The following is a 27,242-nucleotide window of genomic DNA, read 5'->3' as shown; positions in this document are numbered from 1 at the left end:
TATATATATATATATATATATATATATATATATAGGTGGGGAGTCCTTGCCCCAAGTGGAGGAGTTCAAGTATCTCGGGGTCTTGATGGAGCGTGTGATTGACAGTTGGATCGATGCAGTCGCTGCATCGACTGTTGTGGTGAAGAAGAGTCCAAAGACAGGAGTTTCCTCCGCCGTGTGGCTGGGCGCTCCCTTAGAGCTAGTGGGAGGAGCTCAGTCACACGGGGGGAGCTCTGAGTAGAGCCGCTGCTCCTCCAGCTGAGGTGGCTCGGGCAACTGTTCCGGAGCCTCCTGGGCGCCTCGGGCATGTCCCACCGGGAAGTAGCCCCGTGGAAGACCCAGGACACACTGGAGGGACTATGTTTCTCGGCTGGCCTGGGAACGCCTCAGGATCCCCCCGGAGGAGGTGTCTGGGGAGGGGGAAGTCTGGGAGTCCCTGCTTGGACTGCTGCCCCCGCCCTAGCCCCGGATAAGCGGAAAAAGATGGATGGATGGATTCAACTTTGTAAAATATGATTTAGCTCAATGTGTCTTAAGTTCTGAAAAGTAGTTGACGTTTTACAAGTTAATTAACGTTAGTTTTCTCACATCCAGAGTGTCGTCCTCCAGGTAGTTGTAGACCACCGCTTTAATCTCCACCTGCTCATTTCTTGCAACTGAATATGGAAGCTTCAGATCCACAAAGAACTTTTTTGTCACCACAAACGTCAAGGGCTCAGCCACACAAAATCCTGCAACGACAACGACACCGGCTTTTGTCGTATCTCACACTCATGTTTGTGCTTAGGAGCTGCTCTCACCTGTTTCCATGGAGGAACTCACAGCGAGGAGGGACCACTCCGTGAGGCTGTCTTTTATGGCACTTGTATGAGATAATGAGGCTAATCTGTAAAGCATGTCATGGAATGTCATTTCACTCATGGATGTTTACATTATTAACATCTCAGCTGTTCTTAAAATGATTGATACTTGACTTTGGGACACGGACTACGCTCACGTGTCCAGTGTAAATCAAATAAATAATCCCATAAGTGTGTGTTTACAGTACAAGAGAAATCTGATCATCAAAAACAATAAAAATACAAACAGATCAAATAAACATCCAAATAAAAATCAGATAATGATGAGATTGTTGTTGTGCATGTAATTCATCTGTTTGTCTTTTATTTATTGATGACTGATTCGTCAACATTTTTATGCGACGCAAAAGTGAGCGACGCAGACGCGAGCGGCTCCTGTTGTGTTGACAAACCCTTTCGAGTCGGCTTTCGCAGGCAGGCTCACATCTATCCAAAGCCATGTATCTTCAAAATTTTTTCGCAGATCGATATTCTCAATATCCATTCCCAGCTTATCTAAAGCATTGTTTTCATCAGGATCTGTCAAAAGATTCATGAACTTTTTTTATTCAGATGAAAAGAGCAGCTGGTGGTTTGGAGGTTTTTCACTGAATCATCTGAAAGTTCTTACCCACGTCGAAGGAGGATCCAGAGCCACTGTTCCGTGCCAGCTCTTCGTCGTCTGGATCTCGAGTGTTGACCTTGTTTGTGTAGATGTTGCAACATTCGAGGAAAGCCTGGACACACTCGGGTCCCTCTGCGATGTACAGCGAGCGCTGCTTACAGCTGTACTTCATCAGCAGCCTCCTCAGGCCGTCCCGGCAGCAGCGCTGGAGTAATTTTCCCCGAAACTGTTCCACTGTCAGTGTTAGAAATAAAACTCATTATCAACACACATTTTTGCAAATGATATAATTTGTGGTCTTATTCCAGAGGCAGTTCATTCTCTGACCTAGCTGTTCTTGCTGCTCCACTGCAGAGCGCCTCCTCCTCACATCGCGTGGACAGTTCAGTTCTGTGAGAGCAAGATCACAATATTAATGCTCAAATGACATCTAAATGTGACTTCTTTTTCATGTCTTTGCTCATGGTTTGGTCACCTTTCCTATGGCCTGAAGAGGGCCCATCTTTCATTGTAAACAACAGCCCTGTATCACTGAAAACTCCCATTGCATTCTTTCCGCTCCCGTGGGAGCAGCCGGGGTCTCTGCTGTCCACTTCATCCAAGATCTGACCTCACAACAACAAAGGGCCACAGATGAATCACTGAAAACTGTATGATGACATGCCATTATTATTATCTATAAAGAATCCATCAATAAATGCAATTAACCCAGTGTTTAATGTCAGGTTGACATGGAAACAAGAGTTAGTTCAAAGTAAAAGACGGTTTTGAAGCGAGCGACTGACGTGTCTTTGGTTGAAGCGGTTCTTGCTGAGCAGGTGCACAGCCTGGTCCACCACCACCAGACTGATCCGTGCAGATGGTTCACCTTCGATCTTCAGCTTTAGTGCTCCTCCGGGCTTGAGTTCTTTTGACGTTATGCTGACAATTGGCTGTAGTTTTGGTCCAATGCAAGAAAAAGGACAAAGGACTAAAATATCAGCCGAACTTGAACAAAACAAAATGTTGCACGAATGATAAAGAAATAACACATTTATTTGTGACTAAAGTAAATGACACATAAACCTCACTTATGTTTGTGCAAAGCAGCGACTGAACATTTGGATTGTATTTGTTTGTTCTCTTCCACAATCTCACTGCTTAAATGTTGTAAATGTAACACATATTCAAATGTATTTATATTTTTAAAAAAGTACTCACTGGCTGGACACAAGTATTGGACACCTCCAGTTTCACGGAGTCTGAGACCACCTCTGTTCCCATGAGGTAAAAGGCCACAATGCGGAATGTGGGCCTCATCTCTGCTGTGACTGAGATCTGGACCGTGAAGACCTCTAGTCCAGCGACTGGAACACGTTTGGCTTCCATAATCTTTCCTTTGCAGAGAACCTGTGGAGATGACAGATGCATATTAATAAAAGCAGGAATAGCACCAGCTCAACGTGGACCTGGGGCCTCGTTTCTAAAGTCTGGAGACACGGGGACAAGACCACACTTGTGGAGAGGAGCAGTGAAGAGAGTTTGAGGACGTTTTAGATTAGATTGTAGATAGTTTAGAATGTGATGTAGGTGTCAGAGGCCCCGCTCTCAGCTGGTACCAGTTTGTTCATGTAAACCAGAGCTCCTCCCCTTGTTCTAAAGTAACTTACGGTGTGCCTCAGGGGTCAGTACTGGGGCCAGTTCTGTTTACTATTTATATGCTGCCGTTAGGTCACATGATCAAGTCACATGATCAGATGCAGATGACACTCAGCTGTATTTATCAATGAACCTGATCAGAGCGACATTGTGCTGGAGGTCATTGTGCTGGAGGTCATTGTGCTGGAGGTCATTGTGCTGGAGGTCATTGTGCTGGAGGTCATTGTGCTGGAGGTCATTGTGCTGGAGGTCATTATGCTGGAGGTCATTGTGCTGGAGGTCATTGTGCTTGAGGTCATTGTGCTGGAGGTCATTGTGCTGGAGGTCATTGTGCTTGAGGTCATTGTGCTGGAGGTCATTATGCTGGAAGTCATTGTGCTTGAGGTCATTGTGCTTGAGGTCATTGTGCTGGAGGTCATTGTGCTGGTCCTAAACATGTACGAGACGTTCTATCTGAGCAGATAGTCTCACTGAAGCCTCCAGTTCTACTGTAAGAAACCTCAGAGTCTGATTGGACCAGGAGCTCTCATTTAAAGCTCATATAAATCAAGTCTGTAAAACAGACTAAATCCATCTGACTACTGACCCCTCCTGTCTGACCCAAGCTGACCCAATGATTTCTCTCACCAAGTAAGTAACTTCATCAATGCTGCTCCTACTTTCAGACTTGATGCTCATTTGAATGGACATTCCTCCCATGTCCACTTTGCGGTTGGGGTCATGGATGTACAGGTAGTTGGGCTTGCTTGGGTTTGCAGGTGTGTAAGGCTCCACAGTCACTTCTGTTTTGGCCTGCCTGGTTTCATCTAGATCAGGCTGGTTAGTCTTTACCTTGAAGGGAGAAAGAAGTCACCTTAAAAAGGAACGTAAAAAGCAGAAAAGGAATAGGTTTGATACATACAATGATTTTCTGAGGTTCGGTCAGGTGAGGCATGTTGATGGACGGGCTGAAGCTGATGTCCTCTGGATTGTTCTCCAGGAAGATCTCCAGGGGGACTCGCGGTGCTGGAGTTCCATCGTGATAACTTACATCGACCTGAAAGAGTTGCCACTTTGATTTTATCTGCACCTTTTCCATAAAGAATAGGATTCCGTTTGCACTTGTTTCATGAAGAAAATAATTTAGGGTAAGGTTCAAATCCACTGAACCAGGGACATCTTTAAGAGGAAAGGTGCTTGTGATCCAAACAGATCTGACTTCTTACTGTGAGGTGAGAGTTAGCCACTCTGCAACTGTCCCACTATGGCCCTGTGAGGGACAGTGGCCCTGTGAGGGACAGTGGCCCTGTGAGGGACAGTGGGGGACAGGGGGTGGTCGTCCACCTTCAGTGTGTTCCATGACATTATGTTGCAGTAGTGTCTTTATGCTAAAACTTTTACCTCACAATCTTAAGCAGGAAGAAGGAAACAAGAGAACGTGGTCTTTTGTCTCCTCAAGAGGCCAAGGCCAGCTCTAAGGTCCAGCTCTGAGGTCCAGCTCTGAAGTCCAGCTCTAAGGTCCAGCTCTGAGGTCCAGCTCTGAGGTCCAGCTCTGAGGTCCAGCTCTGAGGTCCAGCTCTGAGGTCCAGCTCTGAGGTCCAGTGGTAGATAGAATGTGACTTCAGTGTAAACGCTGCATCACTTTGAACATGATGTTCAGACTTTAAGTGTCCAAACATCACGCCCCCTCCTGGACGAAGGAGGGACTACATTGACTTATAATCACTACTTATTGGTCACACTTGAACTGACCAAAGGGACTTCAGGCTTTAACTGACCAAAGGGACTTCAGGCTTTAACTGACCAAAGGGACTTCAGGCTTGAACTGACCAAAGGGACTTCAGGCTTTAACTGACCAAAGGGACTTCAGGCTTGAACTGACCAAAGGGACTTCAGACTTGACCTGACCAAAGGGACTTCAGGCTTGAACTGACCAAAGGGACTTCAGACTTGACCTGACCAAAGGGACTTCAGACTTGAACTGACCAAAGGGACTTCAGACTTGACCTGACCAAAGGGACTTCAGACTTGAACTGACCAAAGGGACTTCAGGCTTTAACTGACCAAAGGGACTTCAGACTTGAACTGACCAAAGGGACTTCAGGCTTGAACTGACCAAAGGGACTTCAGACTTGAACTGACCAAAGGGACTTCAGGCTTGAACTGACCAAAGGGACTTCAGGCTTGAACTGACCAAAGGGACTTCAGACTTGAACTGACCAAAGGGACTTCAGACTTGAACTGACCAAAGGGACTTCAGACTTGAACTGACCAAAGGGACTTCAGGCTTGAACTGACCAAAGGGACTTCAGACTTGGACTGACCAAAGGGACTTCAGACTTGAACTGACCAAAGGGACTTCAGGCTTGAACTGACCAAAGGGACTTCAGGCTTGAACTGACCAAAGGGACTTCAGACTTGAACTGACCAAAGGGACTTCAGACTTGAACTGACCAAAGGGACTTCAGGCTTGAACTGACCAAAGGGACTTCAGACTTGAACTGACCAAAGGGACTTCAGACTTGAACTGACCAAAGGGACTTCAGGCTTGAACTGACCAAAGGGACTTCAGACTTGAACTGACCAAAGGGACTTCAGGCTTTAACTGACCAAAGGGACTTCAGACTTGAACTGACCAAAGGGACTTCAGACTTGAACTGACCAAAGGGACTTCAGGCTTGAACTGACCAAAGGGACTTCAGACTTGAACTGACCAAAGGGACTTCAGACTTGAACTGACCAAAGGGACTTCAGGCTTGAACTGACCAAAGGGACTTCAGACTTGAACTGACCAAAGGGACTTCAGGCTTTAACTGACCAAAGGGACTTCAGACTTGAACTGACCAAAGGGACTTCAGGCTTGAACTGACCAAAGGGACTTCAGACTTGAACTGACCAAAGGGACTTCAGGCTTGAACTGACCAAAGGGACTTCAGGCTTGAACTGACCAAAGGGACTTCAGACTTGAACTGACCAAAGGGACTTCAGACTTGAACTGACCAAAGGGACTTCAGGCTTGAACTGACCAAAGGGACTTCAGACTTGAACTGACCAAAGGGACTTCAGACTTGAACTGACCAAAGGGACTTCAGGCTTGAACTGACCAAAGGGACTTAACATGAAGTGAAACAAAAGTGTACTTACTGCAAAATGGAAGGAAAATCCAGGTTTAAAGTACTTGGACATCGCTTTTAGTTTTAAGACAAAAGGTGACTTGACTATTTTGATGTTGCTGTTCTCCACCTCCACCAGGTCTCCACCTGTGGGAGGAGCACAAGGCCAAATGGAGAGTGAGGCCAGAAGAAGCTTTAAAGGAAACGTAACCACAAGGACTTTTAAGAACATTCTTACGTTTTAGCTTTTAGATAGTGTCAACTATTTCCACTATCTTTATCTTTATCTTTAATCTTTTATATTTTCTGTTTCTTTTTTGTTTTTGCCACATTTTCTGTCAAAAGTTGCTCATGTTTTAAAAACAGAGGAATGAGAAGTAACATTCCCGTGTCTTTTAGTCTGATTTGCGTTTGTCTTTCACCTGACTCCGTGAGGACGGTCAGTTTGATGAACACGTGTCTTCCGTCCAGAGGACACTCTGGACTCTGACCCGTCCACACGTCACAAGCTTCTTTCAGTTCGTCCATCGTAAAGTTCAGAGTTCCGCCTTCTTCTTTCTGCAAGACCAAGAAACAAGCTGATGTGTCCTCTTTGACCCGTCCTTCAGCCGCTGGAGCAGTGGTCAGTGGTCAGAGCAGTGGTCAGTGGTCAGAGCAGTGGTCAGTGGACAGAGCAGTGGTCAGTGGTCAGAGCAGTGGTCAGTGGTCAGAGCAGTGGTCAGTGGACAGAGCAGTGGTCAGTGGTCAGAGCAGTGGTCAGTGGCCGGAGCAGTGGTCAGTGGTCAGAGCAGTGGTCAGTGGTCGGAGCAGTGGTCAGAGCAGTGGTCAGTGGTCGGAGCAGTGGTCAGTGGCCGGAGCAGTGGTCAGTAGCCGGAGCAGTGGTCAGTGGTCAGAGCAGTGGTCAGGGACCAGATCCAGGTCTTTGTGCTGGTCTTGGTCAGTGCTACTGTAGCTGGAAGATTTTGCCTGGTTTTGTGTTGCTGGGGAAACCGGAGGACCAAACCCACCCAGACCCCGGTCAGGGTTAGTCAAATTCCACACAGAGAGTCGAACCAGCGACCTTCTTGCCGTGAGGCGACAACGCTAACCACTCATTTGTTCCAGATGCCACCTGGACAAAGCGTCCCTGGGGTGTTCATGTCCCACGGGGAAGACCCAGGACACTGTGGAGGGACAATGTCTCTGTGTGGCCAGGGAGCTTGGATGACTTGGATGCCCTGCCACGCCCAGGTCAGACCACGCCCAGGTCAGACCACGCCCAGGTCAGACCACGCCCAGGTCAGACAACGCCCAGGTCAGACCAGGCCCCAGTCAGACCACGCCCAGGTCAGACCAGGCCCCAGTCAGACCACGCCCAGGTCAGACCAGGCCCCAGTCAGACCACGCCCAGGTCAGACGACGCCCTTAGGCTTTTGGAAACAGCCTTTGACTCACCATTTCCACTGTCTTCACTTTGGGCGCTCTCTTAATCTTTTGGCCTTCTCTCAGACCATAAGTCACATAAGCAGTGCCAATAACAGATTCACCAAAAAGATACCTAGAGCACAAATGCACTAGTTATTACTGTTTTGTTCTCATTTTGTTTACAGATGTTATTAATTATAAAAACTTGAACACAAACCTTGCAGAGATGTCCACAAACAGTATTTTATCGTCCACATCCACGTACAGTTTTCTGGGCGTTACGGTGACATTGAAGGCGGGAAGCACTACCACAAAATAACATTTAAATATCCTTGAAATCACTAGATCCAAATGAAAGCTGAGTATTTTGAATTATTTAAAGTAAAACCTGTCAGACAAATTAATAGGTCATATGTCATCATTTCAGTGGCATGTATCAGTGGTTCTCAACCTGGGGGGCTGGACCCCTTTAGGCACAGGTGTCAAACAAGTGGCCCACGGGCCGAATCCAGCCCCCCAGACGTTTTAATCCGGCCCGACGAACATTTCAAATTTATATTTAATCATTTCCGATAGATATAGAGGATTTTTTTATCCCTAGAACTACAAGTCCCACAATCCTTTGCAGCAGCTGCCCATCCCCCGCGCTGCTCTGGGCTGGTGTGTGTGCTGCTGGAGCGAGTGCCGAGGGCTGAGAAGTGTCGACACTAAACACTACATGAATAATTTGTCACAAAGCTTTAAAAATAGTGAAACATGTGATATCTACATGTCATGTTCCTGCTGCAGAATCTGGACTCAGTTTCAGCTGCTGCAGCTTTGTGCATCAGTGTCCACAAATACCTATTACTAGGCTATGTAAAACTGTTTGTTTCTTATATTTTTAATTTTTAAATTTTTTACGTTATGTTGACCCAGCACCATAATTCGGCCATCGGACCAATAGGAGTGTGACACCCCTGTTAAGGGGAGGGCCCAGAGAGTGCTCTTGTACCTTAACTTGTTGTTTTAGAACGGAATAACACAGTGTCTGCAAAATCACTCATGACCTGAGATCAGATCGGGGGTTCCCACGGCAATAACTGAGTAAGGGCTCCATCTATTGATAGCAAAGGGAATAAACAAAGCTAGCTTGCCCTCGACATACTAATACAGGCACACAGTTGTACTGACTGTGATTTGACAGCAGAAATGCTCAGAACGAGTCTGGCCATGAAGTGACCTTAGTGACCTTAGTGACCTTAGTGACCTTAGTGACCTTAGTGACCGTGGAGATGGTTTAGTCAGTCAAATGCACGACAGGTGGATTTAAATTTCAAACTTTGCGTGTGGAACCGTTGTGTGCACATTAAAACCCTGGAAATTTCCCACAACCCCAAAGAGAGTGAAATGCTGTGAGAAGAGGTTTAAGGCGTGGCCTCGGAGGCACTTGGCGAGGGTTATGTGTCGTGGTTAAAACATTGACACTGGAGCGTTTGCTGATGTGTGGCTTCTGTCTGACGCGTCTGAGACAGGCACTTTGTGGTCTGTGGAATGACTTTAAGTGTGATGTTTTACCCCTGAAAACGGTATCGTTGGATTGTGAACTGTTTAGTGGAGGAACTGTGTGTTTTTTAAAGTACTATCCAGACCTTTGACCCACCCACAAATGTTGAACCTTATGTTACAGTCAAATAATGTAGCACATAACATACCATATTTCTTGACTTCAAAGGTGGTATTGAAGTTGTTCTGAGGCCAGTGATCAAAACGTGCCATAATAGTCCACTTTCCTTCACTGTTATGAAAAGAAAAGTTGTATGAGACACTGTAAAATACTTTGCAATTGTTTAATGCCATCTTTGAAAGAGTAAAGAAGACTTGCCTTGCAATTTTAGGAAGATTGTAGTTTGTGGCAACGATCCCATGTTTTGGTTGTGAATTTTGCAGCTGATGGACAACACTATCGCCATTCTTAAAGACACAAAACAAGCATCATCTCAGTCACAGGACAAAATAACCACATCATCCTTTAACAATCATCTTCAATGTCCATGATGTAACGCTTAAAATTGTTAATCTAACATTTGAAAAAAGTAAATTTCCCAAACAACATAATTTAAACAGGAATTTGATGTTGTATATTTTAGATTTTGCTTCAAACATTTTTTTTAGGGAAGTAAAAAGTACAGATACCTGCTCTCAAACGTAGTGTAAAAGTAAAAAGTATCTGCTGTTGAATTTATTTTTAAAGTACAGACACCTAAACATTTTACTTGTACTTGAGTAATATGGCTGTGGTTCAGAAGCCCCTTAGGTATAGAGAGATACCAAGGCCAGTTACGTCGCCCGGATTGGCCTTACCAGGGCCCCATCCTAGTGCCAGGTCTGGGGTGGCCGGGTCTTTCCCCACGGGGCCCGGCAGGGCACAGCCCGAACGAGGGACATGGGGCCGTCCTCCTGTGGACCCACCCCCACAGGAGGATCCATAAGGGCAGTGAGATCTGGGCGGCAGTCGACGGCAGGGGCCTCGACGACCAGATCTCCAGACACAGAGACTAACTCTGGGGACATGGAATGTCCCCTCGCTGGGGGGAGGAGCCTGAGCTTGTGCGGGAGGTTGAGCGATATTGACTAGATATAGTCGGCCTCACCTCCACGCACAGTTTGGGCTCAGGAACCCATCTCCTCGAGAGGGGCTGGATGCTCCACTTCTCGGGTGTTGCCCGCGGGGAGAGGCGGCGGGCTGGTGTGGGTGGGGCTGGTGTGGGCGGGGCTGGTGTGGGCTTATAGCCCCTCAGCTCAGCCGCCACGTGTTGGAGTTCACCCCGGTGGACGAGAGGGTCACGTCCCTTCGCCTTCGGGTGGGGGACATGTCTCTCACTGTTGTGGCGGCCTACGGGCCGAACAGCAGTGCAGAGGACCCGGCCTTCTTGGAGTCCTTGGGAGGGGAACTGGACAGTGCACCGACCGAGGACTCCGTTCTACTGGGGGACTTCAACGCCCACGTGGGCAATGACAGTGACTCTTGGAGAGGAGTGATCGGAAGAACGGCTTCCCCGATCTGAACTGTGCTAGCCACAACGAACGCCATGTTCAAGCACAAGGTCCATCAGTGCATTGTGGGGGTCTGTTGGGAACGTCTTGTGGAGCCCTCTGTCAGGAGGGTATTCAACTCGCACCTCCGGGAGAGCTTCTCCCATGTCCCGGGGGAGGCTGGGGACATTGAGCCCGAGTGGACCATGTTCTCCGCCTCCATTGTCCTCCGGCTGCTCAGAGCTGTGGTCGCAAGGTCTCCGGTGCCTGTCGTGGTGTCCACCCCCGAACCCGGTGGTGGACACCGGAAGTAAAGAAGTAAAGGATGTGGTCAGACTGTAATAAGGAGTCTTCAGGAGATTTGACTCCAAATCAGAGGTCATGGTTCTCAACCGTAAAAAGGTGTCTTGCCCTCTCCAGGTGGGTGGGGAGTCCTTGCCCCAAGTGGAGGAGTTAAAGTATCTCGGGGCTTTGATGGAGCGTGTGATTGACAGTTGGATCGGTGCAGTCGCTGCATCGACTGTTGTGGTGAAGAAGGAGATGAATCCAAAGACAAAGCTCTGGATTTACCGGTCACTCTACGTTCTGACCTCACCTATGGTCATGAGCTTTGAGTAATAACCGAAAGGACAAGATCGTGGATACAAGCGGTCGAAATGAGTTTCCTCCGCCGGGTGGCTGGGCGCTCCCTTAGAGATAGAGGGAGGAGCTCAGTCACACTGGAGGAGCTCGGAGTAGAGCCGCTGCTCCTCTGGCATCTGTTCCGGAGCCTCCTGGGCGCCTCCTTGGGGAGGTGTTTCGGGCATGTTCCACCGGGAAGAGGCCCTGAGGAAGACCCAGGACACACTGGAGGGACTAAGTCACTTGGCTGGCCTGGCAATGCCTCAGGATCCCCCTGGAGGAGCTGAAGGAAGTGTCTGGGGAGGAAGAAGTCTGGGAGTCTCGGCTTGGACTCCATCATGTCAACAGAGGACGGAGAGAAAGCCCCTTGAGGCCCTTCACGAGGCGAGACGTATCTACGAGGCCTCGTGTCCCAGAGCGACGCCTTCTGTGCTGAACTCGATTTTACCCATGAGGCATCACAACAGAACGTACGCACAGGGGCCCCAAACCATATCAAGTACAATAATAATACTTAAATATAGCCGCAACGCGCCCCAATTGTCCTTTTATTACATCTACAGCTGAATCTGTGACGCGGTCACATCTTCTCCCCTTTGTTTTAAATCAAAAAGCCATGACTTTTTAAATAAAAATGTGAATAACTTTTACCCCCAAAGATGAGTCGCACCAGATGTCAGGTTAATAGGGCAAACGCCTAAAGTATAAGCATGTTCCGGCGATTTCCCCATTGGAATAACATGGGAGGTTTCGGTCATCGCTACGGCAAAACCATAACAATTATGACATGGGTCATTGACTTTTTTGATGGGGCCAAAATTGAGTTGTGTGTCAAATTTTGTAAAATTTCACAAAACTAAACATTTAACCTCCATATAAAATCTGTAGGGGGCGCTGTGGCTCCAAATTAATTTATTTCACTTCAAGTAGGTTTAGGGCAAAGAGTTTAACAACTGATTCTAATTTGACGCAATTCTGACTTTATCTGCGCAAACGGCAGAAATGTTAAATTTGGGAGATTTCTGAAATTCTAGCTAAAGTTTGTGGCTTCGCCCAAACCCACAGAAACTGTGACAGGGTCAAAGTCATTTGAATAACTTTTGATGTCCCACTCCACCATTTTAACCAAATTTCAGCTTTTTAGTGCCAACGGCAGGAGTTCGTAAAGTACGACGTTTGGAAAACTCCCGAGTCATGCTTGGCCATTTTTTAACCAATATGGCCGACATTTGGGAGGGCGGACGGCGTTGCCATAGTAATATTTTTTACTTCTCTTGATTTTTTTGGGGTCATTTCCTATCTCTCAATGCATTTTTGGTACATTTGGGGGCGCTGACGCGCCAATGTTTTTTATTTTAGAAAAGGGAAATAGCCAGAATGTAGAGAGGCACGATTTTTAGAGGTGTGAACATTTTTGTGACTTTTCGTCAATGTTCACTGGGTGAAAAATAGGGGGGCGTGTCCCGAGAAGAAGAAGAAGAAGAAAGAAGAATATTCCGATGCAAAAACAATGTTTCCCATTTTTCAAATATCATAAACTATACATTTTCGGAAAGCGCTCGCGCTTTCCTACCTCATGGTGTGGGTCCCTGGTCACTGACGGGTACTTTCGATAATTTTGAGTGGGCTCCGCCCACTTTGTGTTTTTGGCCCTCTATACAGTAATAATGTTACATTTTTGCATTACATGTTTATATGAACGGAACATGCACGAGATGGGGAACGTATTCGTGAGCTACTTAGCGCAAATGAGTGCTTTATATGTAAAGCGCTCGTTTAGTGCGCACTTTTGCACGGGCTTCGCCCGTTTACAAAGGTAATGTTCCATTTTCCTGCTTTGCGCTCGATTTCGTGCGCACACACGGCCTCGCACGGCCTTACGGAACTAATAGGCCTCTCGCAGCTTGTGGCGCTTGGGCCTAATAACACCTTTTTATAAATGTTTAAACCGTAGAGAGATTCTGTTTTCTTGAGACTTTTTAGTCCCGTAAGCTTTATTGGACTGGCGACACTACGGCCGGCTGCACATGGAGCCTGGCACGTGTGCTGCCGCCTTAACCACTCCACCACCGGGCAGCATTACTTCCTGTCATTTTCAACTTTTCTTTTTCAACTTTTCTTCACAAACTGCCAACTGACTGATGTGAAACTATAATAAATATTTACCAAACGAAGAAACCGGTCATTTGCACTTGAACACACATTTTAGGCCTTGATTTGGTTAAAATCGCCCACAACAGCTAGAATTGTTTTATATTGGCTCCAAATAATCCATACTGTACCTTTTAATACCTATTTAATATTCAGAAAGTACCAACCTTTATTTCAATAGTTACAGGGTTTGCGTTGCTGGCTTTGAAGGTTGTAGAGGCGACATACGCTCGCACATTGACTGCAAAGAAAAACATGATTTTCAGTCTTCAAAAGTATTTGCAGAACTGACATTGTGTTAAAGAGTTCTTCTCACCGTTCTCCTCTGGTTTGTAAATGGGCTTGTCTGTCTGAATAAAGATGTATCCAGATTGAAATGACACCATGAGGAGCTTCTTCTCTGTGTGCATATCTCCAAACTTCACCTCCAGGAACACATGCTTGATGTCTTTCTCCTCGCGCTGTAACGAGCTTGATGGCAACTGGAATTTCAAAAGTTAGACCGACAAGAAACGTCAGGAGGATGACTACGTGGGCTTATCGCTCAGTACATGAAAGATGCACAGTGTTTGACAAAGCAGGATAAAGCGTTACATGTCATCCTAAGTATTTGGAAACAAGCAGAATCTAAAGAGGTTTCATTGTGTCATAAAAGCACCTGGCCAGCCAGAACACTTCCTTTCTCCTGCAGCAAACGAGCCAATCAGAGCCGTACGAGGAGAAGGTCATATCCTCTTTAGTCGTTTTTAGAAGAAGCTCTGCTACTGAGACCGAATGTGGAACAACTCTAAGGATGTTTGGCTTTGCCCGGACATTTGCAAATAATAGTAAATATAAGCAGCTAGCCCGCACGCCCGCTCGCTAACCCGCTCAGGGATGGAAATTAGCTACTTGTTTTTGTGAGCTTAATGTCTCTTTTCAAATAAAGACTAAACTGAAGTTGCTTCAAATCACGTTGTTTGATTGGCAGCTAGCGCGGCTCACCCTGTGGAAACCAGCGCTGCGGGTGCTAAGGGGCATGTACCTTCCACAAGCTGGCTCCTGATTGGCTCTGTGGTTGCCAAGATTTCCAAATATGGAACTCGGCTCCAAATAAGCCGCTGGAGGGTCCAAGGTCCCAAAGCTCTCAACTTCACGAATGGTTTCAGACTTGAAACTAACACTAATTACTGTCAAATACAAATATTTGTCAATAGAAATTGGGGAAAATTACAGAATGCCAAGTTCTGCGCACAGACATAATGTTTAGGGAGCTACTGTCCAGCTTAGGGCCTCAAACAGGAGATTCATTTTTCTAGACATTTTAAAACATAACGATGCATTGAACCCATATGAAAAGCACACTCTGACCTGGACGGCTGCCAGCGTGTGGTGTCCGTTTGCCTCATTGAGGATTGCGTAGTGCTCGCTCAGGCTTTCCCCTGTGTAGAAGTCTTTCATCGTTATGGTAACTGGGATGGTCCCGGTAACATGGTTCGCCTGAAGGAAGATGTTCTCTTGACTGTCCGTCCGAATCAGATTTGGAGCCACAAGCAAAAACCTTTAACCAAAACTTCAAGTTTAATGGCAAGAAAATACAACTTCAAACACTTTAGACAGTGACACAACTTCAGAAGATCAAACGCACACATCCTTGTCTCGTTTGGTCACTCAGGACACGTTTGGACTCAAAAGAAATAATTTACAGTCTGAGAAAGAGTTGCAGCTTTTCCCCAGCACTGATGTGTGTACTGTGTGTACCTTGTGTACTGTGTGTACCGTGTGTACCGTGTGTACTGTGTGTACTGTGTGTACTGTGTGTACTTTATGAAGTCAAAATCACCAGAATAATTGAGCTTTAAAATGTATCCACAACTTCACTTTTCCCATATGTTTTTCATGTCACAGCCTCAGGGGTCAGGGGTCAGCGGTCAGGGGTCAGTGGTCAGGGGTCAGGGTCAGGGGTCAGCGGTCAGGGGTCAGCGGTCAGGGGTCAGGGGTCAGCGGTCAGGGGTCAGCTGTCAGCGGTCAGGGGTCAGGGGTCAGCGGTCAGCGGTCAGGGGTCAGCGGTCAGGGGTCAGCTGTCAGCTGTCAGCGGTCAGGGTCAGGGGTCAGCGGTCAGGGTCAGGGGTCAGCGGTCAGGGTCAGGGGTCAGCTGTCAGCGGTCAGGGGTCAGCTGTCAGCGGTCAGGGGTTCATTCTTTGCCTGAACATAATGACAGGAGAGTGATGGTCAGTGAACTCTGTTTGACCTGAAGTGGATTGACAGATTCTCTTTCCATCGCCATGGAAACCTCCACAAAGTTACACAGCATCACTTTCATTGCGAGAAATGACAAAAGTAGAACTTCCAACAGAACTATTTATACTTTCCTGTACTTTTACTTTCAGATACAAGGCAGAACTTTACTTCTGTGGGAAAGAAACAAGTTGTAACAAATAAAGAGAAAAAGACTCACTTTGCGTCGCAGCTGCAAAGAATTGAGAGCAAAAAAACACAAGTTCTGGCACAAAAGGCCCCGTCCATGTCCATCGTCCTGAAGCCGGACTGAGACCAGCCCTGGTCCTGGGGACTTATGTCTCCCGTGCAGCGCTGCTAAAAGTCCAAAAGTTGGATCTTTACACAATTGAGAAACTGTGTTTATTTAAAGGGGATTAATAACCTTCGAATGACCTTTGAGCTCAACAAACAGATTTTTACGGGAAACTAATTTCAAAGTTTGTTTTTCAAAATGATTTGATTCTTTTAAAAGCTCCACATCTGACGCTCTGTGCTTCATATTCTGAGGTTTTTACTGAACTTTTTAATACTTTGAGACATGTGCACATTGTACAGTCCCTGTAGTTCCAGGGCATCTGAAGTGAGTTCCTGAAGGTCTTTGAGTTCCTGAAGGTCTTGGAGTTCCTGAAGGTCTTTGAGTTCCTGAAGGTCTTGGAGTTCCTGAAGGTCTTTGAGTTCCTGAAGGTCTTTGAGTTCCTGAAGGTCTTGGAGTTCCTGAAGGTCTTGGAGTTCCTGAAGGTCTTTGAGTTCCTGAAGGTCTTGGAGTTCCTGAAGGTCTTTGAGTTCCTGAAGGTCTTGGAGTTCCTGAAGGTCTTGGAGTTCCTGAAGGTCTTTGAGTTCCTGAAGGTCTTGGAGTTCCTGAAGGTCTTTGAGTTCCTGAAGGTCTTGGAGTTCCTGAAGGTCTTTGAGTTCCTGAAGGTCTTGGAGTTCCTGAAGGTCTTGGAGTTCCTGAAGGTCTTGGAGTTCCTGAAGGTCTTGGAGTTCCTGAAGGTCTTTGAGTTCCTGAAGGTCTTGGAGTTCCTGAAGGTCTTTGAGTTCCTGAAGGTCTTGGAGTTCCTGAAGGTCTTTGAGTTCCTGAAGGTCTTGGAGTTCCTGAAGGTCTTGGAGTTCCTGAAGGTCTTTGAGTTCCTGAAGGTCTTTGAGTTCCTGAAGGGCCGTGTCGTTCCTCTCACATTCTTGCTTTCATGGTAGAGAACATGAAGTTCTTTAGAGACGTTCGATGGTTCAGCCGGACGTTTGGAATCATCTTCTCTTAAATGATGCATCACCACCAAAATCACCTTTTTCTCATGAGCTCCACCTAAAAACAAACACTGGAATTAGTAAAAATGTACAAACCTGAACTTAAATGTGTCATTATTCTCTGTTTTATTGGATTATTGCAATAATTTCTTTGAAACGATGTTTGCCTTTCAGATTTTCAGGACACACCGTTTAAAAGGCTTTTTGTTTTATCCTCATGAAGTTAAACACCATGAATATTCATGAGATCATTTACCTGGGAGCTTCCTCAGGGCGTGGTCCACGTCTGATCCCAGACGAGACGTGACGGGGCAGAAGACCATGACCACGTCACAGTCTGAGACCTCTGCACATTCTTCCACTTTGACCTTCTTTAGAATCTGTTCATCTGCACCAAACGTCTGCCAGCGACAACAGGAAAGACTTTTACAGAAGGTTTAGAAGATGAAAGCCATGAAGAGAATGAAGTATTTGAAGTATTTGAAGAAGGCCGACTGCCTGAAAGACAAAATCATATTTTTGGTTATGATTTATCTGAACAGTGCTGGAAAAGGAAAAGTATGTGTACTTTTAACAGAATTGAGTACTTCTTCCACCACTGAATTAGAAATAGTATATCTCATGTTGTTTATACGTTTTTAAAAGCTGAAGTGTGACGCGAGAGAGACAATCGCACATGTGCAACACCTTAAACCACTGCACCACCACCGAGAATCTGTTAATGTGTTTAACAATAGCATTAAAATTGTCTGCCCTGCGACGAGGGTTAGGGTGTACCCCGCCTAAGGCCCAAAGTCACTGGGACAGGCTCCAGTCACCTGCGACCCCGAAATGATAAAGCGATGTATAAAAAGGATGAATTGTCATATTTCATGAAGAAAAACTTGATTTCATTTCCCATTTTAATTTCCCCCTTTAAAGCTTCAGTCGTTTTATTCACATTGATTGCATTTATTTATAGGGCGTGGCTGCAGCGCCGCGGCGCGGTCACATGGCCCAGCAGTTTCAGGAACCGCGGCATTTCCATATAGCCTCATGGCTAACCCTAACCCTGACCCTAACCCTGACCCTAACCCTAACCCTGACCCTGACCCTAACCCTGACCCTAACCCTTACCCTGACCGTTACCCTGACCCTGACCCTAACCCCTACCCTGACCCTGACCCTGACCCTAACAGTCTGACCTGGGACTGACCACAAGTCACTGGAATGATTCAAACGTGTACCTTTAGATTGACGCTCTCGTATTAAGACTTTTATCAGCTCCTTCAGGTTTCTGTCGTTATAGTCGTCTGCCACTTTCTGTAAATGAGGACTGTCGTGGACATGAGGACTGTCCTGGACATGAGGACTGTCGTGGACATGATGGACATGAGGACTGTCCTGCCCATGAGGACTGTCGTGGACATGAGGACTGTCCTGGACATGAGGACTGTCCTGGACATGAGGACTGTCGTGGACATGAGGACTGTCCTGGACATGAGGACTGTCGTGGACATGATGGACATGAGGACTGTCGTGGACATGAGGACTGTCCTGGACATGAGGACTGTCGTGGACATGAGGACTGTCGTGGACATGATGGACATGAGGACTGTCCTGCCCATGAGGACTGTCGTGGACATGAGGACTGTCCTGGACATGAGGACTGTCCTGGACATGAGGACTGTCGTGGACATGAGGACTGTCCTGGACATGAGGACTGTCCTGGACATGAGGACTGTCGTGGACATGATGGACATGAGGACTGTCCTGCCCATGAGGACTGTCGTGGACATGAGGACTGTCCTGGACATGAGGACTGTCGTGGACATGAGGACTGTCGTGGACATGATGGACATGAGGACTGTCGTGGACATGAGGACTGTCCTGGACATGAGGACTGTCGTGGACATGATGGACATGAGGACTGTCCTGGACATGAGGACTGTCCTGGACATGAGGACTGTCCTGGACATGATGGACATGAGGACTGTCGTGGACATGAGGACTGTCCTGGACTGTCCTGGACATGATGGACATGAGGACTGTCCTGGACATGAGGACTGTCCTGGACATGATGGACATGAGGACTGTCGTGGACATGAGGACTGTCCTGGACATGAGGACTGTCGTGGACATGAGGACTGTCCTGGACATGAGGACTGTCCTGGACATGATGGACATGAGGACTGTCGTGGACATGAGGACTGTCCTGGACATGAGGACTGTCGTGGACATGAGGACTGTCCTGGACATGAGGACTGTCGTGGACATGAGGACTGTCCTGGACATGAGGACTGTCGTGGACATGATGGACATGAGGACTGTCGTGGACATGATGGACATGAGGACTGTCGTGGACATGAGGACTGTCCTGGACATGAGGACTGTCGTGGACATGAGGACTGTCGTGGACATGAGGACTGTCCTGGACATGAGGACTGTCGTGGACATGAGGACTGTCCTGGACATGAGGACTGTCGTGGACATGAGGACTGTCCTGGACATGAGGACTGTCGTGGACATGAGGACTGTCCTGGACATGAGGACTGTCGTGGACATGATGGACATGAGGACTGTCGTGGACATGATGGACATGAGGACTGTCGTGGACATCAAATCAAAACAAATCAAATAATTTTTATTTTTGTAAGGCCCAAAATCACAACAACAGTTGCCTCTGAGGGCCACAGGGAGAAATGAATCAACAATGTCTGTGGGGACGAGGGACGATGTCCCAGGGTCCTCTGTCCTTAGACTCTCCTTCTGCAGGAAAAACTACAAAAAAAACATCTTTGGGAAAAAAGCGTATGTCCCTGTGTTAGTTCCAGTGAAGGAGGATGTGACTCTCACAGACGTGAGGGAGACTGGAGCTGGAGCCACTCCTCAGGCAGATGAGGGACCGTCCACACGGGGCAGGGACACTTCACCAGGGGAGGGGCATCTGGGTCCACAGGTCCTCAGGAGTGAGAGAAAGAAAAAGAAGGCGGTGAACAGTTTGCAAGTGGAATCAAAAAATAAATATTGTTTGATAGCATAAGTAGTCAGAAGAAGAAGAGGATAGTGCTCAAGCTGTCATACTTCCCCCAGCACAGTTACTCCTAGGGCAGCGTAGCTGAAGCTGTGGGTTTATGTTTCTGTTCCTAACTACTCTGACCATAAGAGATTTAAAGAGGAACGTTTTAAGCCTGGACTTAAATGAAGAGACTGTGTCAGCATATTTAACATGGGTCGGGAGCTGATTCCATAACACAGGAGCTTGGTAGCTAAACGCTCTACCTCCTACAGTACTTTTAGAGACTCTTGGCACCACCAGAAGGCCGGCATTCTGAGAGCGAAGAGCTCTGTTTGGATGATATGGTTCTATAGCATCTTTGAGGTAGGATGGGGCCATGTCATTTATGGCTTTGTAGGTCAAGAGTAGAATTTTGAATTTGATTCTAGACTCGACGGGGAGCCAGTGAAGAGACTTCAGCACCGGCGTAATGTGCTCTCTTCTTTTTGTTCCTGTTAGTAATCTTGCTGCTGCATTTTGAACCAGTTGAAAGCTTTTTATGGAGCTTTTAGGACACGCTGCAAGCAGGAGTTACAGTAGTCTAATCTAGTCGTTACAAATGCATGGATAAGTTTTTCAGCATCACTTTTAGGCAGAATTCTTCTGATTTTGGCGATGTTGCGCAAATGGAAATAGGCTGTTTTACAAGCTTGATTTATATGAGCTTTAAATGAGAGCTCCTGGTCAAATAAGACTCCAAGGTTTCTTACAGTAGAACTGGAGGCTACACTGACATTGTCCAGTGTGACTATCTGCTCAGATAGAGAGTCTCGTAGATGCTTAGGGCCAAGCACAATGACCTCGGTTTTTTCAGGGTTAAGAAGCAGGTAGTTTAGTGTCATCCAGGTTTTTATCTCCTTCACACAAGTACTAAGTCTGTCTACTTGATCGCTCTGATCAGGTTTCATTGATAAATACAGCTGAGTGTCATCTGCATAGCAGTGGAAGTTAATGCCATGTGACCTGATCATGTGACCTAATGGCAGCATATAAAGAGTAAACAGAATTGGACCGAGTACCGAACCCTGTGGCACACCGTAAATTACTTTAGAGCTTGGTGAGGAGCTCTGGTTTACATTAACAAATTGGAACCTATCAGATAGATAGGATTTAAACCAGCTGAGGGCTGTTCCTCCAACACCTACATCACATTCTAACCTCTGCAGTAGAATGTTGTGGTCGATGGTGTCAAACGCTGCGCTGAGGTCCAACAGAACCAGGATTGAGACCAGTCCATCGTCAGCGGCTAATAACAAATCATTTGTGACTTTAACTAGTGCAGTTTCAGTGCTGTGGTGGGCTCTGAACCCTGCTGTGGTGGGCTCTGAACCCTGCTGTGGTGGGCTCTGAACCCTGCTGTGGTGGGCTCTGAACCCTGCTGTGGTGGGCTCTGAACCCTGCTGTGGTGGGCTCTGAACCCTGCTGTGGTGGGCTCTGAACCCTGCTGTGGTGGGCTCAGAACCCTGCTGTGGTGGGCTCTGGACCCTGCTTTGGTGGGCTCTGAACCCTGCTGTGGTGGGCTCTGAACCCTGCTGTGGTGGGCTCTGAACCCTGCTGTGGTGGGCTCGGAACCCTGCTGTGGTGGGCTCTGAACCCTGCTGTGGTGGGCTCTGAACCCTGCTGTGGTGGGCTCTGAACCCTGACTGGAAAACTTCAAATAAGTCATTGTCCTGCAGGTGGCGACAAAGCTGTTTTACTACAACTTTTTCAAGGATTTTAGAGACGAAGGGAAGATTTGAAATAGGTCTGTAGTTTACCAATAGGTCGGGATCTAGATTAGGCTTTTTCAGAAGAGGTTTAATGACTGCATGTTTGAAGGATGTGGAACATAAACACTTTCGAGTGAAGTATTTATTATATTAAGAATAGGGTCTATAATTAGGGGGAGAAGGTCTTTGAGGAGCTTGGAATGGGGTCTAGGACACAAGTTGAGCTTTTAGAGGACATAATGGCTGAAGTTATCTCTGCTTGATCAACAGCTGTGAACCTTTCTAGGTTTACAGGTGGATTTATATGGGACGTTAGATTTACAGCTTGGGCTAGTTCAGGGCTAATAGCGGGGGTAATTTCATCTAATTTATCTCTGATTGTTTTTATTTTATTATTAAAAAATAGGAGGAAATCATCAGAGCTGAGAGAAGCTAGGATTGAGGGCTCTACTGCTGTGACAGTTTGTTAGCCTAGCTACAGTGCTGAAAAGGAATTTAGTGTTACTTTTGTTGACTTCTATTAGATTTGAATAATATCTGGTTTGGGCCTTACGCAGAGCCTGCTTATAGGACAGCAGGCAACTTTTCCATGCTTTTAGGGATTCTTCTGTGTGAGAGCGACGAAATAATCCCTCTAACTTTCTAACTCTTTGTTTATGTGAACGCAGTTCTTGGTTGTACCATGGGGAGGCGCGCTTTGGCCTAATGACCTTCTGTTTTAACGGCGCGACAACGTCAAGAGCAGACTTCAGAGAATTCATGGTCAAGTCGACACATTGATCACTTAAACTGGGACTAAAACTGTTCTCAGCAGGATCACATGACGTGATCACATGACATCACATGACATGATCACATGACATGATCACATGACGTGATCACATGACATGATCACATGACATGATCACATGACATGATCACATGACGTGATCACATGACATGATCACATGACATGATCACATGACATGTCACTGAATATTGGCTCTATTATTTCTCTGAATTTTGAGATAGATTTTTCAGATATTGTCCTTTTCATTATAACTTTATTTTGTGGGACTGGATGATCTTTAAGAATAAACTGAAAGGTAATTAGGAAATGATCTGACAATATAGGGTTTTGAGGGAGGACACTGAGGTCACTAATCTCTGTTCCATACGTTAGGACAAGATCCAGAGTGTTCTTGTGAGTGTGAGTCGCTTTATTTACATTCTGAGTGAAACCAATGCTGTCTAACAAGGCGCTGAAGGCATTACTGAGAGAGTCATCACTCATGTTCACGTGGATATTAAAGTCTCCAGCTATAACTATTTTATCCCAGGCTAACACTAAGTTTGATATAAAGTCAGAAAACTCTGTTAAAAACTCTGAGTAGGGACCAGGAGGTCGGTAGATAACTATGAACAAAACTCCTTTTTGGTTTTTCATATTTGGACATGTGATCGACAGCATAAGGCTTTCAAATGAGTGAAATGCATTGTTAGTTTTAGGGCTCATGAGTCGCTTGAGTGTGAGATCACTGCCACACCACCACCTCTGTGCTCCTGGAGGTGTGACAGTTAACATGGGTGGGGTTAACATGGGTGGGTGGGGTTAACATGGGTGGGGTTTACATGGGTGGGTGGGGTTAACATGGGTGGGTGGGGTTAACATGGGTGGGTGGGGTTAACATGGGTGGGTGGGGTTTACATGGGTGGGTGGGGTGGACTCATTTAGTCTGACGTAGTCGTCTTGTTGAAGCCACGTTTCAGTTCGAGCTGAAGATCTATGTTATAGTCACTAATTAATTCATTGACTAAGAGAGATTTGGAGGAAATTGCTCTAATGTTTAGCAGTCCACATTTTACGTGTTTATTCATTTGTTTATTTGTGTCATTTGTGATTGTTATTTTCCTTAAGTTATTTGGTCTGACGCCTGAAATATTTTTTCTGAGATGTGACTTTTTGGCATTATTTGTACGAGGGACACGAGGGACACGAGGGACACGAGAGACACGAGGGACACGAGGGACACGAGGGACACACACAGTCTCTATCTGTCTTGAATCTGAACACTTCACATGTAACAGAACGGGCGAGAGTTCAGCGACAGAGGAGCGTCTTACACTGCTGCTCTGCACCTGGGGCTCATCCCTAGATGGTCACTTAACACGACTAAGACTATCGGTCAAATTCCGAACTAATAGGGATGTACCCTCCGAAGTCGGATGGATGCCATCCCTGCGTATGAGCCCGGGCTTTCCCCAAAACACACTCCAGTTATCAATAAAGACAACGTTGTTTTGAGGGCACCATCTGGATAACCAGCTGTTGAATGCTGAAAGAGGCTGTACAATTCAGCATTGATCCGATTGGGCAGGGGACCAGAAAATATTACAGTGTCTGACATCGACTTCGCTAGGTCACACACCGCGGCTACTTGAACTTTGAGCACCTCTGATTGTCTCCGCCGGGCGTCGTTACCGCCTGCGTGAATCACGACTCGCCGGAAACGGGTCCTACTCCGCTTTAAGATCCTAAGGTTTCCTACGATGTCACCCATTCTGGCCCCCGGGTAACACCTAACGCTAGCAGCTGGCAGCTTCATGAGGACATGAGGACTGTCCTGGACAGTCCATGTACATGACGGACATGATGGACATGAGGACTGTCGTGGACATGATGGACATGATGGACATGAGGACTGTTGTGGACATGAGGACTGTCGTGGACATGATGGACATGATGGACATGAGGACTGTCGTGGACATGATGGACATGATGGACATGAGGACTGTTGTGGACATGAGGGCTGTGGTGTCTTTTACTCACATTAATGTAAGAAATGTTTTCATTCAGAAATAAGACATTTTATGTCTTATAAATTGTCACTTCTTTGGGCCATTTAAATGGGACAAATGGACGGAGCAAGTTTGAATTTCTTGGTTCAATTTTGGAGGATTTTGCATTTTCTTTTTTTTCTTCTTTTTTTTGGAGTAAATTTGATTTCAGATTTTATTTGTTTAGATTTCAAACTTGAATAAATCGGGCTCGTAATGAGGGTTAGTATATATGTAAAAGTGTCTCATCTTGTGAAGGACAAGTTTGTGAAGTAAACTGCATTTGAAGAAACCTTTAAATTTACAATGTCCCAGAGAAAACTGTGGACGTGATGTTGAAATGAAATAAACACAATTGTGTCGAGAGAAACATTTGAATTCATTTGAAGATTTGACCTTTTTGACCGGAATAAATGTTGATTTTATGGTTTGTGCTTTTTTTTTCTTACAGTTTCTCTGTCTCTTTGTATCAGTGTTACACAGTACTGCCCTCTGCTGGACACAGTACTGCCCTCTGCTGGACACAGTACTGCCCTCTGCTGGACACAGTACTGCCCTCTGCTGGACACAGTACTGCCCTCTTCTGGACACAGTACTGCCCTCTACTGAACACAGTACTGGACACAGTACTGCCCTCTACTGGACACAGTACTGCCCTCTACTGGACACAGTACCGCCCTGTACTGGACACAGTACTGCCCTCTACTGGACACAGTACTGCCCTCTGCTGGACACAGTACCGCCCTCTGCTGGACACAGTACTGCCCTGTACTGGACACAGTACTGCCCTCTGCTGGACACAGTACCGCCCTCTGCTGGACACAGTACTGCCCTCTACTGGACACAGTACTGCCCTCTGCTGGACACAGTACCGCCCTCTGCTGGACACAGTACTGCCCTCTACTGGACACAGTACTGCCCTGTACTGGACACAGTACTGCCCTCTGCTGGACACAGTACTGCCCTCTACTGGACACAGTGGGGAGTAAGAATAGGTGTGTTTTCTGGAGCAGGGACAGTTCGGGGACATCATATAGAGACTGAAGCACATTCCTCCACAGATGTTCTGGATCACTCCTCCACAGATGTTTTCTGGCGACAGAGCATTCTCCCGAACAGCACCCCGACTCTGGAACTCCCTCCCCCCCGTCCCACTCTCCCTCACTCACAACATTCAAATCCCGCCTAAAAACATACCTCTTCACCCAAGCCTATGACCTCCCCTACCCCTAGCCTCCTCTACCCCATTGCCTACTCTTCTACCCCCTGTTACATCCCCATCTTTTTCTCTCTACTTCTTCTGTCTTGTTCATTTTATCTGTATATTAATGTGTTCTGTACGTGTTGTCCCCCCTGTCTGTAAATACACCCCCCCCCTTTTTTATTATGTTCAGCGTCTTTGGGTCACTGAAAAGCGCTATATAAATAAAAGTTTTTATTATTAGGCCCGAGCGCCACAAGCTGGCGAGAGGCCTTTTAGTCTCGTAAGGCCGTGCGAAGCACGGCTGCGAAAGTGCGCACGAAATTGAGCGCGAAGCGCTTGCCCACTTCCAAACACTCACTAACGCACTCCTTCACTCATGCACGCCCCCTGCAGACTAATTAGTTGTAGGAGAATGGAACATTACCTTTGTAAACGGGCGAAGCCCGTGCAAAAGTTCGCAAGCCCTCATTTGCACTAAGTAGCTCACGAATACGCTCCATCTCTTGCATGTTCCGTTCATATAAACATGTAATGCAAAAATTGGCGGAGCCCACTCAAAATTAACGAAAGTACCCGTCAGTGACCAGGGACCCACACCATGAGGTAGGAAAGCGCGAGCTCTTTCCGAAAATGTATAGTTTATGATATTTGAAAAATGGGAAACATTGTTTTCGCATCGGAATATTCTTCTTCTTCTTCTTCTTCTTCTTCTTCTGGCTATTTCCCTTTTCTAAAATAAAAAAAATTGGCGCGTCAGCGCCCCCAAATGTACCAAAAATGCATTGAGAGATGGGAAATGACCCAAAAAAAATCTGATCGTAGAATCATGAAATTTGGCGCAGAGGTAGATGGTGACAAGAGAAGTAAAAAATATTATTACGGCAACGCCGTCCACCCAACCAAATGTCGGCCATATTGCTTCAAAAATGGCTAAACATGACTTCGGAGTTTTTCCAAACGTCGTACTTTTACGAACTCCTCCCAGGGCGTTGGCTCTAAAAAGCTGAAATTTTTAGATCATACAAGTCATATAACATACACTTCATATGTTTAGATTACACACATGACACACATCAGTGTCTCTTTTGAAGAACAATTATCATTTAGTTTTTTTGGTCATAACAAAACAGACATTTTATGAATTCAAAATACTGATTCTACTGTTTACTTTTTAGTCGAGGCAAAAGTTATTATTAAAATACCTTTTGCTTTGGAGTCGTCAGGAGTTTACTTGAGATGACTCTGTGTCTGTAGTGACCTGCAGTGACCTGTAGTGACCTGTAGTGACCTGCAGTGACCTGTAGTGACCTGTAGTGACCTGCAGTGACCTGCAGTGACCTGTAGTGACCTGCAGTGACCTGTAGTGACCTGTAGTGACCTGCAGTGACCTGTAGTGACCTGTAGAGCTCTGTAGTGACCTGTAGTGACCTGTAGTGACCTGTAGAGCTCTGTAGTGACCTGTAGTGACCTGTAGAGACCTGTAGAGCTCTGTAGTGACCTGTAGTGACCTGCAGTGACCTGTAGAGCTCTGTAGTGACCTGTAGTGACCTGTAGTGACCTGTAGAGCTCTGTAGTGACCTGTAGTGACC

The 27,242-nt window shown here is 46.5% G+C and overlaps 2 protein-coding genes across 2 annotated transcripts in view; both read right to left on the bottom strand.

Annotated features, from left to right (window-relative positions):
* LOC140370319 (uncharacterized) overlaps positions 1–4,808 on the bottom strand; it is a 53,338-nt gene extending 48,530 nt beyond the window's left edge. Inside the window, exon 1 of the mRNA XM_072457436.1 lies at positions 4,798–4,808. The gene's annotated coding sequence lies outside the window, so the exon portion shown is untranslated. The remainder of the gene's footprint in view (positions 1–4,797) is intronic.
* The window catches only part of LOC140370310 (complement C3-like), a 53,225-nt gene extending 36,395 nt beyond the window's left edge, over positions 1–16,830 (bottom strand). Inside the window, exons 1-22 of the mRNA XM_072457424.1 lie at positions 16,817–16,830; positions 16,130–16,754; positions 15,823–15,959; positions 14,736–14,925; positions 13,702–13,867; positions 13,553–13,626; positions 9,463–9,551; positions 9,293–9,375; positions 7,816–7,903; positions 7,629–7,731; positions 6,617–6,752; positions 6,226–6,341; positions 4,004–4,138; positions 3,730–3,933; positions 2,665–2,853; positions 2,250–2,396; positions 1,940–2,069; positions 1,792–1,854; positions 1,471–1,698; positions 1,253–1,379; positions 801–886; positions 589–731 (exon numbers count right to left, since the gene is read on the bottom strand). Of these exons, the coding sequence (XP_072313525.1) occupies positions 589–731; positions 801–886; positions 1,253–1,379; positions 1,471–1,698; positions 1,792–1,854; positions 1,940–2,069; positions 2,250–2,396; positions 2,665–2,853; positions 3,730–3,933; positions 4,004–4,138; positions 6,226–6,341; positions 6,617–6,752; positions 7,629–7,731; positions 7,816–7,903; positions 9,293–9,375; positions 9,463–9,551; positions 13,553–13,626; positions 13,702–13,867; positions 14,736–14,925; positions 15,823–15,959; positions 16,130–16,754; positions 16,817–16,830 (3,273 nt within the window). The remainder of the gene's footprint in view (positions 1–588; positions 732–800; positions 887–1,252; positions 1,380–1,470; positions 1,699–1,791; positions 1,855–1,939; positions 2,070–2,249; positions 2,397–2,664; positions 2,854–3,729; positions 3,934–4,003; positions 4,139–6,225; positions 6,342–6,616; positions 6,753–7,628; positions 7,732–7,815; positions 7,904–9,292; positions 9,376–9,462; positions 9,552–13,552; positions 13,627–13,701; positions 13,868–14,735; positions 14,926–15,822; positions 15,960–16,129; positions 16,755–16,816) is intronic.
* Positions 16,831–27,242: the final 10,412 nt, after the last annotated feature.

Source organism: Eucyclogobius newberryi, unplaced genomic scaffold, assembly GCF_026437365.1.
Source record: "Eucyclogobius newberryi isolate DKJ021-1_F unplaced genomic scaffold, fEucNew1.0.hap1 SCAF_10, whole genome shotgun sequence".
Taxonomy (NCBI): Eukaryota; Metazoa; Chordata; class Actinopteri; order Gobiiformes; family Gobiidae; genus Eucyclogobius; species Eucyclogobius newberryi.
This window is presented reverse-complemented; position numbering and strand designations above follow the sequence as displayed.